This window comes from Delphinapterus leucas, chromosome 12 (assembly GCF_059928025.1).
Source record: "Delphinapterus leucas isolate spDelLeu-1000000601 "Yukka" chromosome 12, BTC_Dleu_Yukka2, whole genome shotgun sequence".
NCBI lineage: Eukaryota > Metazoa > Chordata > Mammalia > Artiodactyla > Monodontidae > Delphinapterus > Delphinapterus leucas.
Window position 1 is genome coordinate 87,867,732 of NC_143140.1, and position 18,108 is coordinate 87,885,839.

An 18,108-nucleotide genomic window follows, 5' to 3' on the forward strand; every position below is an offset into this window, starting at 1 on the left:
TCCCCTGAGCAGGTTATCAACTGTGCCCACGGCACCAAGAGAAACTGTCACACCAGGTCTTGACATTTTTCTGAGTACTAAAACTTCTCTATGTCTGTAGTCCTTGTATATGTTCACTGCATATACTTTTGAAACAACTGTTAAAGAAGCAAAACCCTCCAGCCACTGAGGAGCACTCCAGCACGCTGGTGTTCCGTTTGTTCTTCCCCTGCACGGGCGCTGCTATCAAGCCCCTCCCGGCCTGCCAGCCCCCAGCTCAAGCCCTTCTTACCTGCCACCCAGTAGTCCTTCCAGCAACTCCTGGGGGTCCGCACACTCAACCCCACCCACCTCGTCACCATCCTGACCCCGAGACGCGCTTAGCTTGTACCCGTTTTGTAACCGGTTCCTCATTTAACACTTTATAAGGAGCAACTTTCTCCGAAAACCTAAGGACTGAAGTGTTCTGCACACAGCTGGAGTAGGGGGATGGGGCGGGGGTGACACAGACCCATGAGGGGGAGGTGCCGGCCATCCCCCAGAAGGGACCACCGTGGAGGGGGAAGCGTTGGAAAGAGCTGGGGAAGGGAGAGGAGCCCCACGGCCTGGCCGTGGTCTACACTCTGAACCCGACCCACAGCACGATCCCGGTACGCAAGGGGGCTCCCAGATGGAGACAGGCGCCCCTGACGCCGAAACCAACGCGGTTCTCACTATGACAGCGAAAACTGACTAAACCCCTGGGGGTCCTTACGAGTCGGGTATTGCTCGTCCCGATCTGCAAGGAAACCGAGCCTCAGAGGCGAGGCCGCCGGCCCGGCAGAGCCTGGAGACCCCCAGGATCCAGGTCTTCCCACGCGTGGACCGGCGCTGGGAGCGGCAGGAGGGCTCCGCGCAGCGACCACGGCCCGGCGGCTGGGGGCACCCGCGTAATCCCACACAGGGGGCTGCCAGAGCACGATGAGCAAGTGGCTCTCGTTCCCCTGCTGCCCCCCCCCCCACCGCGTCCTCGCCAGCGCTCACCCGGAGCTGCCACTCCTCCACCTCGTCCTCCTTGCGCCGCCGCGCCTCCTCCAGGAGGGCGATCTTGGCAGTGTACTCGGCGAGTTCCGTGGCCTGGGGACGGAGCCGGGGCCGAGGTGACTTCCGGGACGCGCTCGGCAGGCGCCACTCGCGAGCGGGGGGTCACGGAGTTTGGTACATGGCGCCGCATCCCCGTCCAGCGGTTTCCACCCGCTGCCCGAGGGCCAACCACCGCAGGGCCCCTCCCCACGGGCCACCCTACACCCTCAGGCAGGTCACCTTACAGCCCCAATACCAATTATTATAAGGCGGGTGTCACTTTTTCAATCCCCAGAGGCGGCCTCTCTGTAACTGAGCACCGTGAGGCCGCGCCCCCTACCAGCTGCTCCTGGCTCTTGATCTGATCCGCCGCCTGCCTCTCCAGCTCGTCCTTGGCGTGCAGCGCGGCCAGGCGCTCGGCCTCCAGGCGCTCGGACTCCTCCTGCGCCCGCTTCCTCTCCTCCTCCAGCTTCAGGGCTCGCTGGATCTGGTCCGAGAGCTCTAGACACAGCGCAGAACCAGAGCTGCTCAAGGCTCCTGCCAGGGACCCTGCAGTCTTGCCCCGAATTCCCACCCAGAAGGGACCGGGTGGGACACGAGCGTGAACACACCAACGCTGCAAAGCGGTGGACCGAGTTACACGGTGCCGGGACCGCTTCTCCCCGGGACACTGAAGGGAACGCTCACAGTGGGAAAACTGCCCTCCCCCGGCCAGGCCCTGGCCGCACCCTCGCGTTGCGCTGCTCTCCCCAGAAACTCGGCATCTGCACCGCTTGCCAGCTTATAGCGGGGGAGGGGCAGCACAGCTCCGTGACCGCGGGCCAAGCGTTACAGCGGGGGAGATGCAGCACAGCTCCGTGACCGCGGGCCAAGCGTTCTATCTCACGGAACCTTAACATCCTCGTCAGAAACGGGGGATAATTCAGCCCTCCCCTCACAGGCCTGGGGGCAATTCAAAGGATTACTGTGCATAAAGCATTCAGCACAGAACCCACACAGGTGTTAATAAAATACAGAATTATTTCCTAATCCAAACGACCGTTTTATCACGTCTCTCCTGCAAGTCTCTACTTCGGGTATGTGCTTAACCGGGATGTGTATCCTTGGGACGGGGTTCCCTCCCGGTTGGTGTGTGCGGTTGGTGTGTGCCGACCGACCGTCCCAGCCCACCGGGGCGGAGGCCCCGCCCACCTTTCTCCGCTTTCCTGGTCTTCTCCGCGTAGTCCTGGAGCCTGAGCATCAGCTCTTCCTTCTCACGCACCATCTGCTCTTTCTCTCTCTCCACGGTTTCTCTCCTTTTCTTCTCGGTTTCCAGCTGCTGCCTGTTTCCGGGAGGGGAATCAGCGGCGGCACAGGAGGCTCAGACTCCGCACAGCGGCCTGGTCATCCCAGCCCAGGCACGTGAGGGGCAGCTGCGTCTCGGTTACCGGCTGTCCCCAGCGCCTAGTCCAGGCCCCGGGCCCCTCCGTCCAGCAGAGGACGCTGGTGACAGCACTGACCCCAGGTGCCCTGACTGCTCTCCACCTCGGGCTCGGGCTCTGCCCTGCCCACAGCGAGGCAGCTCTGAGGGCTGAGCCGCGGCCCTGCAGACTGTGATCCGCCGGCCCTTCTGTGGGGAGCAGCGCAGACACGGCTGCCAGTCCCCGTGCCCGGGAGAACACGCCCCGACCGGCCCTCCTGCCACCGCCCGCCCCTGCTCACCGCTCCAGCTGCTTCTGCTGCTTCTCCTCCCGGGCCTGGGCCTTCATCTGCTGCACCTCGATGGTGTCGGGCTTCCTGCGGCGCATGTACAGCTCGTGGTTCCCCATGCACAGCTGCAGGATCCGCTTGTTAATTCGCAGGCGGGGGGCATAGAACACGAAGTCCTGCAGAAGGGAACAGGGCAGACTGCGACAAGGGGAACGCCTTCCTTTGGCTTTCTTCTTCCAAACCCGACTTCACCCACTTCTGGATGCCTCTTCGAAAAGGACAAACGTAGCAGAGAGTAGGGGCCAGAAAGGGGGTTCAAGGTAAAGCCACTGACCCCGAATGACAGAGAGATGTTCCTGGTGCCGCGGGGCGCACGTCCCGCAGGACAAGCAGAGGGGGTGTGCGCGCTGAACCCCACGGCTGGACCACAAAGCTGCTCCGGGCCCAGCTCCCCCTGGCCTTCAGGCTAACATCCTCGTCTGGCCTCTCCAGCCCCACAGCCCTGTCCGTCCCCGATTCCTGCCCGCACAGCACAGCCTCTCCTACTTCACTGAGCTTCCGTCTCCTCCGTCTCAACCTTTCGCCTCCCACGCTGCTACCAGCGCACCGCTAGGGTCACCGGCGGAACTTTGATGCCAACCCGTCAGCTCCAGGACCAGGCGCAAACGCCCTGGCCTGGCGCAAGTGAAGGCCTTCCGGCCCTGACCCACCCCTTGTTCACCTAAACTGCACTCTTTCACACCGTGAGCACGTCCGCACACAGTCCCTCCTACTTGGCATGTCACGTCCAATCCCACACACCCGAGGCCAGAGCACTTCCACGAGATCTCTCCTCCTCCATGGCTGTCACTTCTGTGCCCCCTGCACCTGATGGACAGGTCAGCCACGGTGCTGCTGGAGCCTTACCCCGCTGGCTTGTTCCGCTCTCTCTCCCCCCACTAGATGGTCAGCTCCCTGGAGAGCTGGGCCACGTTCATTCATCTCTACGTTCCCAGGACCAGACCAGTGTGCCCAGGGAACAAGTATCTGCTGGTGACTGACAGTTCAAGCAGCACTGTGGCCTCTGACCCCACGGTACTGGCAAGTTGCTCCATCACCCTGAGCCTCGGCACCGTCAGCTGCACGACAACGGTCTTGCGAGGATTAAAGCGGAAACCGCTCACAAGGACCTAGAAAGGCGTCCGGCACAACGAAAGCCGCCTCACAAAACCGCTACTGGAAAGATGCCTTTTTTTTTTTTTTTTTTTTGGCGGTACGCGGGCCTCTCACTGCTGTGGCCTCTCCTGCTGCGGGGCACAGGCTTCGGACGCGCAGGCTCAGCGGCCACGGCTCACGGGCCCAGCCGCTCCGCGGCATGTGGGATCCTCCCGGACCGGGGCACGAACCCGCGTCCCCTGCATCGGCAGGCGGACTCTCAACCACTGCGCCACCAGGGAAGCCCTGGAAAGCCTTCTTAAAAACAAGAACAAAATCACAGCGTCCAAGAGCTTCATGACTTGTGACCACACGAGTCCGGGACACGGATGACACAGGGTCTTGTTTCCTAGCTCCTGATTACCCCTGTAATTAACAGAGGCGACAGAGGGGCAGTATAGTTTAGAAACTCTTGCTAAAAGCTACTGGAGGGCTTCCCTGGTGGCGCAGTGGTTGAGAGTCCACCTGCCGATGCAGGGGACGCGGGTTCGTGCCCCGGTCCGGGAAGATACCACATGCCGCGGAGCGGCTGGGCCCGTGAGCCGTGGCCGCTGAGCCTGCGCGTCCGGGGCCTGTGCTCCGCAACGGGAGAGGCCACAACAGTGAGAGGCCCGCGTACGGCCAAAAAAAAAAAAAAAATATTGGAAAAGGCGCATCTGCTTCCTCTTCCTACTTTCCCTTCTCTTCTGAGGCACAGGGCCCTCAGCATCCAGATGCCGACCACTACAACAGGGAGAGGGTGGCTGAGGCCAAGAAGCGGTGCCGCGTGTCCCAGAGCGACTTCCAAAACCTACAGGAACACGCCGGGCGAGCTGAGCAACAGGCCCAGGAAGGGCCTGCTTAGTGCCTCAGTCTGGCACACCTGTCCAAAAATGCTAGGGAGAGAGTAATGTCAAGCCTGAGAGCCCACGGACCTCCTGGGCGGAGGGGGGCTCTCCTTGGGGTTTCACACACTTGTTATTAAGTCATCGGGTTTCCCAAGGAGGTGTCTGCGGAGCTGGGAGAAGCGGGTATTTTTATTACCCACCTGTCTCCTATTACACAAAGAGAAAATAATCTCTTGTTACGGCTGCACAGCCATGCTACCCAAATGGGTCTTGACTGTGGTTCCTAAGTATTTGTAAAGAAACTCTAATTAGCACGAACTCCTCTTCAGAAAAATGTCACTTAAAAAATATCAAGGGTCAGAACTGCAGGTGACACTCCCCCCAGCATCCGGTTGCCCGAAGACAGGGCCTGTGAACACCAGAGACGGTGAGAGCATCCATGGCTTCGCGGGAGGTGGAGGATCCCTCGCATGCCGCCTTTGAAGAAGGCCAGTTCCTGACTTCAAGTTAAAAACAAAAACTAGAAACTTTTATTTAGAGATTTCTAAATCCACGTCTCCAGCCCAGGCCTCCTGATGAGACCTGGGGCAGGAGGCCATCTTAGCTGGCAGAGAACGACGTCCTAAAAACTGAAACCAGGCATGAGGAAAGTGAACCCAAGTCCCCAGGGACACGGAGGAGGAAGCAGGGAAGCCCTGGCGAGCTGTCGGGTGAACACGGGAGCCTCGGGGCTGCCCTCTGCGCAGGCTGGGCAGGGCCCGCTGCTGTCACGTGCAGGTCTCCATCCTTCCGCCTCTCCCGTGGGGCAGGAACAAAAGGCCCATTCTCAAGGGGAGCCAGCTGTCTCGGCCCCGTGAGCCAGCCAGGCAGGCACTGAACAGCACAAGAGTCAAAATCACGGCCCCGAACCGCGGCACCCGCGTGGCCGGGGGCGGAAGCTGCCTGGCTGAGGAGCGGGGCCTGCGCTCAGCCGGGGGCTTTGCCCAGGGGACCGCCCTCCACGCAAGCTCAGGAATCCCTCCGCCGGAGTGGTGACGCGACCTTTCGGGTCTCCTTTTCTGTCTTCTACGTAAAGGCGTGAACTTGGACATGCGGTGTTCTACCGCCCCAGGCGCTAAGCCTGCCTGCGGCTGCGCAGAACAGCCCTGGGAGGTGTGGGGGCCCCAAGGGACCCGTCCCCCCAGCCAGCCCCCACCATAAGGCACCCAAGCAGAGGACGCCTCCTCCGTGAGGCCCCCCAGACCCACCCACCTGAAGCCATCGCCCACTCCACCTCTCATCTGCGTCCCCCGATCTGTCACTCGGTACAGCTGCACTGTTAAATTCTCTGCCAGAAAGCACGTTACTCGTTTTGTTTGTCTTCACCCATCTCTTCACTGGCGTGTACACCTCACGGGGCGGGACCTGTCCTGCTCCGTGCACACCATCCTAGTATCGCGCCTGACACGCGGCATGTGACCAGCAAATGTTTCTCTCTCCCTTTTTCGCCTTTCAAGTGATGGCTTCACATAAAACCAGATTATAGCAAAAGTATACTCGGCTACTTCAACCAGATGTATCGCAACTGCCTTTGCCTGGGAGCTTGTGATTGTACAATATTCTCCAGCTTTTCGGAAGCTAAACTTAAACCAAATTTGAAAAAACCATACAACTTAACTCTTAAACAGTCTACCCAGAATTCCTGCTTCTGTCACTTCTCAAAAAATGTTCTGAACGATCAGTAACGTCTCGTGAACAGACAGTAGCCTACATAGGATCGCAGGCTCTTCTCGCTCTGACTGCCCCATCTCACTGCCACGTAACACTGGCAACAAACACCACGACCCTCGGTTCACGGTGCTGCATGCTAATGTGACCTGTTACCATGGAGCCCGAGAGCCTGTATTAAACGCTTGTTAATTTAAAAGAGCTGTGCAACTGCCCATGGAGCAGGAGTCATGAGTTTGCGAACAGCAGGAACAGGGAAAGTGTCTTTCAGTGAAGACAATACTTCTACACACAGCGTCCAGACCTCTGGTTTTCCCTTACTCGGGACTAACCCCTCGTGGGAGGAGCAGCTGGACAGCAATGCCACACGCTGTCCCCTGAGCTGAGCGTTAACCGTCACCATGCGGTGCCCAAGCCCTGGAGGGCTCCCAGACGTGCCTCTCTGAGCCGAACACTGTAACTAAGGAACCAAATTACATGAGACACCAAGTTCCTTCCGAACTGTAATTCTGGTAAAATTCACGACAGGCTCCAAGAAGCATAAGAGAATTTCTTCAAGTGGCAGTTTTTTAAAGAACAGATTTCCAATTAGAAAACAAATTCCTGGGCTTCCCTGGTGGCGCAGTGGTTAAGAATTCGCCTGCCGATGCAGGGGACACGGGTTCGAGCCCTGGTCCGGGAAGATCCCACATGCTGCGGAGCAACTAAGCCCGTGCGCCACAACTACTGAGCCTGCGCTCTATAGAGCCCGCGAGCCACAACTACTGAAGCCCACGCGCCTAGAGCCCGTGCTCCTCAACAAGAGAAGCCACCGCAGTGAGAAGACTGTGCACCGCAAAGAAGAGTAGCCCCCGCTCACCACAACTAGAGGAAGCCTGTGTGCAGCAATGAAGACCCAGCGCAGCCAAAATTAATTAAAAAAAAAATTCCTCCATGTCTTCTCAAAAAAAACCAAAAAACAAACTCCTCACCCATTCCACCACTCTACCTTATGTATTGTCTTAATCTTTTGAGCAAACTCAGCTGAAAGTTTACATAATTTCCACAATGTACCGGGGTCTTTACAGCTATTAGTTAACAATCGGTATTCAAATTCTAGGATATGACGTTCCTTTTCTAGCTAAGTCCTCCCAGGATGACTGCCCAACAGGCTCTTCTTTGTGAGGGGCCGTTTCCCACATCAGCACCGATGTGAAGGTGCCAGTGTGAAGACCACCTGCGGGGGCACAGGGCAGTCAGAGAAAAACAAGGCACAGTCCGTACCAGGAGGTGGGGGGGACGCGGGGGCCAGCAAGTCTGACGTATCCTAACGTGGGTAAGTTGCAAGGACAGCTCACCAAGTCAAAGCCCGGCCCCGAGGCTTGACCATCACAGTGCGTGCTCCAGGGGGTACCAGGGCAATGCTGCCGTGAGCACCCCACCCCAGGCCCACTGCCTGGAGGCAGGCTGGTTTTCCACACGAATATGAACATTTCACAAGCCCAGAAATGCAGCGCTTTGTGAAATGCTTATCATTTAGCAAAGGTCGATGACTCAGAACTGCCCTTTTCTTCATAAGGAATGAAGACCATTTGGAAACTTAGATGACAAGAGTCAGCTGGCTTCTGACGGACCGCTGGGTTCCACCATAACCTCCTACTGCAATGCCCAGTGGCAGGGCCCAAGGGGACCTTAACCCTCCATGTAACCTACTGGGACTTCTTCCCCCCGCCCACACACACACAGGTAATTCTGAGTATCACTGGCTCCTTGTCACACAGAGAAATCTGACCTTTATCTTGGAAACGTTATTTGGCTGCAAGATGAAAAACAGTAACCTGTAACTGTTATGAACTTACAGGAGCCTTCTTGTCGATGGGCTTAATGACAAACTTTTTGTCATTGAAAGAGATGTTCCTGATTTCACTCCATGGGAAGCCAATCTTTGGGGTCAACCTAAGGTTAAAAAAAAAAGGTGGGAGAGTTAGATGTGTACTTGGATTGGCTAAGAAAGGTTTGTAAATCTCTTAATTTCTTTTGGTTTAATTTTAAAAAGTACAAAGCTAGCCCAAGAATCATATTATGTAGTGTACATCATAACTGAATAGTTGCTACCTGTGCTAGGTTAGCTGACAGGTGGGTGTCAGTGAGGGTCAAGCTCTAGGAAGCCTTGATATGCTCCCATTGGCATTCGTCTTTCTCAGTTACTACGTCCAGTCACCCCGGCTTGTAATCTTGAGGTCAACTTTGATTCCTAACCAGGCACATCCTTTCATCCTTCGTTTGAAGTATCTCTCATGACCATCTTTTGCAATTCATTCCCACATCACCACCCTAATCCCGCCTCTCACATGCCAGCAGCCTAACCAACCGAGTTCCTTCTGTTGCCTACAGAACCCTACTTCCAGTCTGCTTGTCTGATTAATGCCCCTTTCGGTCAATCCATTCCCCTCCTGAAAAATGTCAACACTGCCGCCCCAATACCCCACCCCTGGTTTCTACAGGATGAAATCCACAGTCCTTAACTTCGCATCCAACAGCCTTCTAACCTAGACCCAGCTGCCTGGTTCAGCCCACCCTTTCAACACAGGGTTCACTGCCGCCCCTCGCATGGAAGGGCCTCCCTCCTCCCTCCCCCACCACTCCCAGACGTGCACCATCAGGGCAGCTCACTCTCCCTTTCAGCCGCCTTTCCGCTCTCAACCAACGTGCAGTCCCTTATGCTACACAAACGATTCCTGTGTTATTTAAATTACTGCGTTATTATTTAGCTCTTTGAAAACCAGGCAGGTGAGCAGTCTCATGGCAAAGACCACACCTTATGTTTCCTATACATGCTATACCCAGGGCAGCTATTCACCAGTGGAAAAGGAAAGGGCTGGGTATGGTTCAAGTGCAAGGTTTCCTTACCGTATTGTTGTCTGTTTCTCCCTTCAGAAAACTGTTAGCATTTGCTTAATATATTAGGTGCTCTAATGTTGGGTGCACGTATATTCACAATTGTTGTATCTTCTTGATGAGCTGAGGGCTTGGTATACGGATTCTGCCCCTCTAGTTCTCATCTTGGTGATGCATGCTCTCCTGGCTGGTCAGACACCTTCCCATGTCATCCTCCAAGTTCCAAGAGAGCTCTCAGATCACACACCCTAACAGTAGCCCCACTACTGCCCTACTTAATCACTACTCGTCCACTACTGGCCGAAACTCCGGATTTTTAATTAGCATTTCTGGGAAAGCTTATGGGATGACTTCAAGACCACATTGCTCTACTTACCTCATAATTTCCACCCTCTTCTTCATCTCCTCCACCCTATTCTTTCAACACATTTACCATGGATGCCATTCCAGAAGGAATGACAGATCCTCAAGCAACCTTTCAGAGATGCTGCCATGAAAAACGGTCCTTGCCATGAGCCATAGAAACTTCCCATTTAGAAAACAGCAGGAGTGGGAAGGACTCTACTGCCTACCGACAGGTTTAAATAAAAACTGATGGGCAATGTAGGTCCTGTTACGACAACACAAGCCAGGTCAAGGCAGTGGGCGTGGCCTCTGAAGGCCGGGAGTGGGCACCTAAGCCCGACAGGCTTCTGGGACCCAACAGTCAGGGCACTGGCCAGGCTGTGGTTCTAAGTGTCCAATCTTTTTGATACACATCCTTTTTTTAGTTTTGTCCTATAGGATCACCAATGCCCGTTGAAATACGTCTGGTTAACATGCTTCACAGCACTCAAAAAAGCATGCAGGGAGTTTGTTCAGTTATTTTATCTCCCACTGTATATGGGAGATATATATATGTATACACACACACACACATATATATCGTTCGAAGAAGTAATTTTGTATATAGGTGTCTGAGCACTGGAAAGGAACTCAGGATGTCACCTGGTCCTGCCATGGACGTAACCTCTATCCTTACGTGGAAAGGCCGTAAAAGAGAGACATCGGGTAGGCACTTGTTGCTTCAGAACACTTTCCTCCAAAACACAAGGCCAACGTGCTGGGAAGAGCAGAAGAGCCAGGAACCAGCAGCTGCCCAGCTCTCAGCCATGCAGTCAGCACTGTGGGCCGGGCTTCCAACGCAACGATCTGTTCTCTGTCTCCTAGTTTTATACGAGTCTCTCAAAATAGTTTCTAACCCAGAAAACTTGGACCTTCAGGCTAGACAGACATCTTTCTCTCAAGGGTTGGGCATCCTGTCACCACAGCTTCCAGCTTCTTCTTTCTGCTGTACCTGCAAAGTTTGTCTTTTTTTAAGACTCTGAAACGTCGTATAACAATTTATAGCCCCATAAGCAGGACTGCAGTATCAAAAGATGAGGACTAAACATGAAAATTATGACTCACCCCTAAGTTAAAGAACCTCCTTTTATTCTTGACCACAGTTGGAAGATTAAAGTCTTACAAGGATTTCTTTCTCTCTTTTTTTTTTTTTGAGTTCACTTAGAGGACACAAACAGAGAAGGACCCACAGAGAAGATTTCTAAAGGATTTATAAGTCACAAATTTTAAAAGTGTAATTCTCGAAAGATTGGGGACCAGAGCTCTTTGGAGAAACAGCTGATTCCAGGGCTGGAGCATCTGGAGGTACCAGTATGTAAGAAGTGCCTTGAAAATAATGGGGTCAGGAGGGCCCAGGAGCCAACTCAAAGGGGCTCCGCAAAGCAAATCTCAAACGATGTTAGCTACAAAATAACAGTATAGATTATGGCCCATAGAAGAAAACACATATTAACATAAGTAACTAAACAATAAATGGAGAAATTGGTTCCTTATAGTAGAATTCCATTAATATGTGTAAATAGAATGATTTTTTTTTAAAAATCACCATTTCTCAAATATTACAATAACTGTTTCATGCAAGTCTCATCAATGGATGCAGAATTAATAGATGAAAGTTTAAGAAACAGGATATTCACATAGTTTCAAAGACTCTCCCCTAAATACACTTGTCAATTACGAAGGGGAGGTGAGTAACTTTGCAGAGAAGCCTGGCCAATGCCACCTTGACCCGAGATCAGTCAACACCAGAAGCAGGATATTCCGACACCACACGCTGCCTGCAAGGGTGCGACAGCACTTCTGTCAGATTCACGCCCAAAGCACAACCTCAGATCTTATCATGGGAAGGTATGAGACTGATCCAAGGTGAGGGATTTTCTAAAGAGTCAATGGTCAGTGCTCTTCACAAGTGTCAAGGCTGTGCTAGACAGACAGACAGACTTTGGGACTGTCCCAGATGGGAGGAGACTGGGGAGTGTGACAACTAAATGTAGGTGGGATTCCAGGCAGATCCTGGGGCAGGAAAGGGACACTGGTGGACAACTGATAAGACCGTTAACGGCATCACGTATCAAGGTGGCCATCCTGACTCTGCTACCTGGACTGTGTTTATGTTAAGGTGTTGACATCTGGGGAAGCTGCTGAAGGGCACATGGGAATTCTTTGTACCTACTATTTTTGGAAACTTTTTAAAGTCTGAAATGATTTGAAAACGAAGGGTTAAAACATTTACATTCAAAATGCGCGGCAGAGTGAGGACGATGCTCCACCTCTCGATAGGAGTCTGGATTTCACAGGCGTGTGTCTAACGTCAGCAAAGGAACACTCAGAATTGTGCATTTCGTTATAATTAAATTTTACATCAAAAGAAAATCAAAACATACTGAGCTCTAGCGAACAGTATGCATTTTGGGGGAAGTATACCGATGCCTGCAACGTGGGGGCAGCCGGCGGGGCGGAGGGTCGTGAAATGAGGACGGGGAGGGGCGTGACAAGGCCCGTGGCGACATGCTAATGGGAGGCTGCTCGTGGCCGTGGGCTTCACTGTGAAATGCTTTTCATTTTGCAGTGTTTTGAAAGTTTTCACTGAAGAGTTTAGAAAGGTCTGGGGTGGGGGGATGGGCTGCAGATCACGGCGCGCCTCACGGAGGGGGAAGAACAGAGAACAGCTGCCAGGCGCCCCCCCACCCCAGGCAGCGGCAGCGATAACGGAGATAAACAACAGCGGCTGAAGCTCTTCCCACACTTCCACATGGAAGAAAAGGCGCTTAAGGGGGGGGGGGGGTCCTGGGCCTCCGCTCCCGCTCCCACCCTCTGCAGGGCAGGCCCGTCAGAAAACTCTCCCCACAGCCGCCCTTCCTGCCGCCCACCCAGCCACACTTAGAAGCCACCATGGCTTCTCCTCAGGCCCTCCCTGCACGTGTCCAGCCTCTCTTCTCGGCCAGTCTGAGCTGGGCTTCTAAACTTCCCCCAGAGGTGGTCTAACCGGAGTCCTCGCAGCGGCAAACTTCTGTAAGAAACTAAGTTATTCAAAAATTCTGTCTGTTCCGCGTTCAAGTTAGGGTACCAAAGACAGAAAGGAGAGGATGGTCTGACAGCTGTGATCCGACATATTTGTTAAAGCACACACAGATCCAGAGAATCGCTTTCTGCTCTCCTTTGTGATACAGGTAAGCCACTGACGGTAAGGCACAAAGACGTAACCTCCCCCTGCGCCCGCCAAAGAAATCTGCCTGTGAGCATAATTTTAGAAACTGGAAAAAAATAATGTACTTAAATGGTTGAAACATCATGTCTAATGCCAATAAAATAGAAATGTAAATCAGAATGCATGATTTACAACCCCGGGTAAGGAATGTAAGGGAAAAGACACTTGGCCTTCATTTCGCCCCCTCCTGGTCTACAGCCCTTTCCCAGAATCCTCCCTGCTGGAGCCCTGGGCCCGTGGCACATTCAGAAACTCCTATGGACGGAAGGACTAGGGGAGTGAGCCCTGGGAGGGACGAAGCTGGGGGAGAAGTGTGCTTGCAAAGCACTGAAGAATTTGGGGCAGGATCAGCTCCTCTAGTTTTTGTTGTGGCCTGAGGATGCCGGGTAGGGTTATAACACAGCTAATCTCAACTTTTTCTGTCCCACGCTGACAGCAGTGTGCGGGGAAGCTGCCTAATTCCTCCCTCTCGATGTTCTCTCCTCTTCAGATCTAAGGGTTTACAGAAAGGAAGACAAATCCTTCGTGTCCTACATGCTCCCAACTTGACTGTTATACATACAATGAAAAAGGGACCCCAAGAGACTTTTTTCTTTGGGGAGAAGACCCTTTTGAGAGGTTGCCCGTTTCTCAGCTAAGCTGGGGGATGGGAGGAGAGCGGAGGCAGGACTGGAAGAGCCAAGCTGCTCAGAGTTTCACTCGGAGGAAACGGGATTTGCGTGGGTGAGGGAAGTCACAAGTCGATAGCAGGTCCCTGCCTCTGGCTCTATCTGGCAGCTTGAAAAACCTGTTCGGAAGCCCTGGCCTTGGCCTACGTCACAAGATCTGCTCATTCAGGAAGGCGGTTTCCCATGTATATTCCCACGAGGCCGCGGTGCTCCCTGCTGACCAGCTCCCGCCCTCCAGCTCAGGGGCTTCCACAAGAACTAGGGCTGGTTTCCCGAGTCCCTGACTTATGCAGACTGTTTCTGCCTGTCCACAGCACTGGATCTAGCACACCGGGGAAGGAGCAAACCAAGAGTCCCCAGTAACTCACCTCGGGGTCCTCAGGCGAGTCCCTGCGACCCTCTGCTAAGCACGCCACGTCCTAAGTGTAACTGGATTCGTCCGACTGGCACCGCGCCTCCCGGCGGAGACGCTCTCCTCCACCCACTCTGGGCACGCGGTGGAGGGGCTGGAACGCCAGGCACCGGTCCCCACCCCAGGGGAAATGGGTCTGGACTGTGGGTCCTGGCCAGCGCGCCTGTGGCCGGGATTATGGTGGACCCTGTACAGGTTATCGTGTGTCAGAAGCGGCGCTGCTGCCCTCAAGAACGTCAGGGTAGGGGTGGGAACCTGGGGCCTGGGGGAGCCGAGAGCAGGTGAGACAGGTGAGCTGCCACTCCAAGCCCAAGGAACAGGGAACCGCCGCGGAAAACTTGTCCTCGCCGAATCAGAATGATTTGTGTGTGTGTGTGTGTGTGTGTGTGTGTGTGTCTAGCCCCTTGGCAGGAAAAAGGCATCTGCGCAGAACTGGTAACCACAGGAATGGGCAAAGGAAGCCGGGGGGGAGGCCAGCCTGCCTGCACTGAACTGCAGCAGGGCCCACTCCACCAACTAACACACTGAGGCAATCGGGTACCTCCTGCAAGTTCAGAGGATTTAGCTAGACTGTCCACACAGAAAGCCTACTGTGTGCAGAGTCTCAAGGTCCCTGATAGCACCATAAATATTCTGGGTCGGATCAGCACACACCTCAAGCCGCCCAGCACTGCTGGCTGGTGGCTATGGGCGTGCTGGTACCTACAGGCAGCTGGGGCGGCCTCACAGGAAGGGGCGGGAGATGGCTTCCTGCAGCTCTTGTTCTTTCACAAGCTCCAAAGTCCATGAGGTCACGGACCGGTGTGGTCCCACTGCTGGGCCCCTCGGCACGTGCTACACGTGCTAATAATGAACAGGCTAAGAGAGAAATAACGCACACCTCTGAACCGACCTCCGACATGGCTACGTCACAGTCGCAAAGCTCTTAAGCGTCAGACACTGGGCCAGTAAGTTGCTAGATAAATACTCTGAAAAGAACCCATATGCACATTTGCCATTTTCTCCATGGTTTCCAGGCCTGATACCCCACCAACTAAAGAAAATATAAAGTTCAACTCACTTATCATCTTTCTCATAAATATTTAGTCCAAGGGCATCAACTCCAAGCCAAAGGTCTGTTCCTTTCTTATTTTTTATCTCAAAATAGTTGATCCCATACATTTCCAGGTCCTGGGCAATCTTCAGATACTCCAACATAGCACTGTCTCTGGGTGGGGAGAACAAACATTGGCATCGTCGTTAGCGTGCGCCCCGCGCTCGACAGTTACACTGCCACCAGGATCTGAAACGTAGTGCATCACGGAGGACGGGCTGACAGCCAGGTGCCTCCGTCGCTGTCCCTCTGCCGGCCTGTGCCCCAAGTGGGCGCCCAGCCATCCTGGACACTGACCACGGGCGTACGTCACGTGTCAGGAAAGAACCAAACTGGCTCGTGCTGCCCACTCTGGACACAGAGGGCTTCCCTTGGAAATTCTATCACCGGGCACGACCTCTCTCTCTCTCTGTGGCCCACACGGTGCTTCAGGGAGCCCACCGTCTGCCTCACTTGGGGCCACTGCTTGGGTTTTGAGTTATTTCCCTCCACAGAAGATGCTCGGGTCAGGCAGGAAACTCTAAGGACACAAAGTCTCTGAGGCCCAAACTGCAAATGAACTTCTGAGGATGGGACATCATGCCGAGAGCTGCTGCCAGTGCCCGAGAGGAGGATTCTAGGACAGCTTCGTTCTCACCAGCCGCATGTCCCACTCCGGCCCTCTCCACACCTCGCTGGTGCTTCTTTATTAGCAAGTGTTTCTCACTTGGGATCTTTTTTTTTTTTACATTTACAACCTTTTGAAGGCAACCACCTTATGGACGATGAACGAATCAGCACCTCTGTGACAGGGAAAAGAAAATGCCTGGTGGGCTGCGAGCAATGCTCCGGCCCCCTTGACTAAAATGAAGAGTTTCAGACACAAGCTTTTCTTTCCTCTGAAACAAGGAGGGGAGAAGGCTGGAGGGACTGAAGGTGTAAACTAAACCACTTCCGCCCTGGTGGTGGTGGGGAGGAACAGCTGGCTTCGTTTGGGAAGAAGCCCCACCGGCAGCCCCTTACCTTCCCTGCCCCTCTAGGCACGGCTCCGAGCGAGTCCCCTGCAAAGAAGACCGGCTCCCAGCCCAGCACTCACTTGAGCATCCCGCGGTGCTCGGTGTGCCACACCTGGATCCGGTCCTCCCACTGGTCCCTGGTGAGCTTGTGCTGGTCCATGACTCTGGATCGCAAAGGAAGAGGGCACAGAGCCGTCACCCCAGAGGGCTGGGAGCAGCGTGCGACCGGCCACTGAGCACCCTCACACAGACCCTGACTGTTCTTTCTAATAAAACCATCTACTTCCTAAGATGCGGCATTTCTATTTACGACAATTAACAGCCTGGACGATTTAGAGCCTGGAATGAGACAAACCCAGTCTTGCTGGAAACACTTTTAAAAGGTGTTTTATTTTAAGTGGCCTCTCCTTCCAAAAGAGGTAATTTATGTGACCGCCAGTACATAAAAAGATTGAACAGGGGCCGGTTTACCATATACACCAGGGAGAGCTAAGACGGTTCCGCTCTGGCACCTGCGGCTCCTGTGAGGAGGGCCCCCTCCCCTGCTGAGTCCCTCTGTCGCAGAGGCCACTCCAGGGTCCACCGAGGGGTGGCAGGGCCTGCGGAAGGCCGGCCCGTGACTGCAGACAGAGTCCCCAGCCTGCAGAACACTCGCCCTCCACAAAGCCCTTCTGCCTCCCGACCCTCCTGACACGATGCTCGCACGCGGGCCCGGCCCCCGCCGGCTCACCTTTGGGGGATCAGCCGCTCGGAGCCAAGGTACCCGGACTTGTGCAGCTCCTTGCCGTAGTCCCCGAACTTGGCCTGCACAGCGTAGGAGCCCAGGAGCACCGCCGTCTCGGGCGGGCAGTAAATCTCATCGCTGAGAATCCCCTCCTTCACTTGCAGGAAGAAAAGCTTCTGGGTGATGTCCTGGATGAGCTCCTCGGACACGTCTTCGGGGTAGAACTTGGCCCGGAACTTGAACTGCAGAGGGTTCTCCTTTCTGACCTCCTGGGCGGACACCTGGGCGGCAGAGGCCAAACCCTCACTGCAAGTTCGAAAGACAAAGACCTGCCTTCCCAACACAGGTTTTAACCACTGACTCAAAAGCGTCCTTCAGGCCAGTTTTCAGAAGATAATGTTTGTTCTGAAAGTCACCTTTTTAGCATGGAAGACAGAAGGCCAGTGAGAGTCCTGTTACACCCTCACACTAGCCCCAGCCCCAGCCTTGGTTTTCTGGGGGCGATGCTATCAACTCCAGGGGACTGCCTGAGTGACCCGCGAATCTGGCCTCTGTCCACATGGCCAGGCCAGCCCTGGACCATAAGCTCACGCCCAGTAATTCCTCACGCCCCCCTACCCCCTTCCATGCCTCCAATCACCCTCCTGATGGGTCCGGTAATATGGGAGGGAAAGCAGGAGTTGGAGAAAAGAGAGAAACTGTCTGGAGAAAACACATTTAGCTTACTGCTTTTCTTTGTAATTGTTAATGGAATTATCCAGTCTTTGGAGTTGAAACCCTTATCACAGGTTCAAACAGAGCAATAACAGATTCTTACAAAACACTGGATGATTCATGGTTTATAAGATTAACAATCTCATTGGAAAAAAAAAAAAACAACAAAAGCTAAGGTCAACTAAAAGCTGAGCAATTAAGCATCACACACTCCAATAAAGGAGCATTAAGGAGAAATGCCAGGATCTCATTTCCAGCAACTACCTCCATTTACTGGAAACCTGCAACCTCTCTGTCTTTAAAAACTTTTACACAAATAGAAAGGAACACAAAACAAAAGACAGAGTTTCAATGTCAACAGAGTAGACCAAACCCAATTAACAGCCTGTAAATAGTTAACATGACTTACTTTTTTATCAAGTTTCAACCAGGTAGGAAATCCTTTATTATCTACATACTGGAGGCCAAAGTACCACACTTCCCGAAGGCCGATGGTCTTAACCACCTGTGTGAAAGAGACGGGGGGGGGGGTGGAAAACAGTCATGAGGAGCTCTCCGGATGGCAGTGGCCCTGG

General features: G+C 54.0%; 1 protein-coding gene across 3 annotated transcripts in view; it reads right to left on the reverse strand.

The window, feature by feature from the left end:
- Positions 1-18,108, reverse strand: part of EZR (ezrin) — a 54,829-nt gene that overhangs the window by 7,115 nt on the left and 29,606 nt on the right. For 2 of the 3 annotated variants that reach the window (XM_089922206.1, XM_089922209.1), the window contains exons 4-12: positions 17,943-18,038; positions 16,826-17,100; positions 16,176-16,259; positions 15,068-15,214; positions 8,297-8,393; positions 2,743-2,906; positions 2,233-2,363; positions 1,382-1,542; positions 1,003-1,095 (exon numbers count right to left, since the gene is read on the reverse strand). In XM_089922206.1, the coding sequence (XP_089778332.1) occupies positions 1,003-1,095; positions 1,382-1,542; positions 2,233-2,363; positions 2,743-2,906; positions 8,297-8,393; positions 15,068-15,214; positions 16,176-16,259; positions 16,826-17,100; positions 17,943-18,038 (1,248 nt within the window). The remainder of the gene's footprint in view (positions 1-1,002; positions 1,096-1,381; positions 1,543-2,232; positions 2,364-2,742; positions 2,907-8,296; positions 8,394-15,067; positions 15,215-16,175; positions 16,260-16,825; positions 17,101-17,942; positions 18,039-18,108) is intronic. The other variant, XM_089922207.1, reaches the window with a different exon arrangement.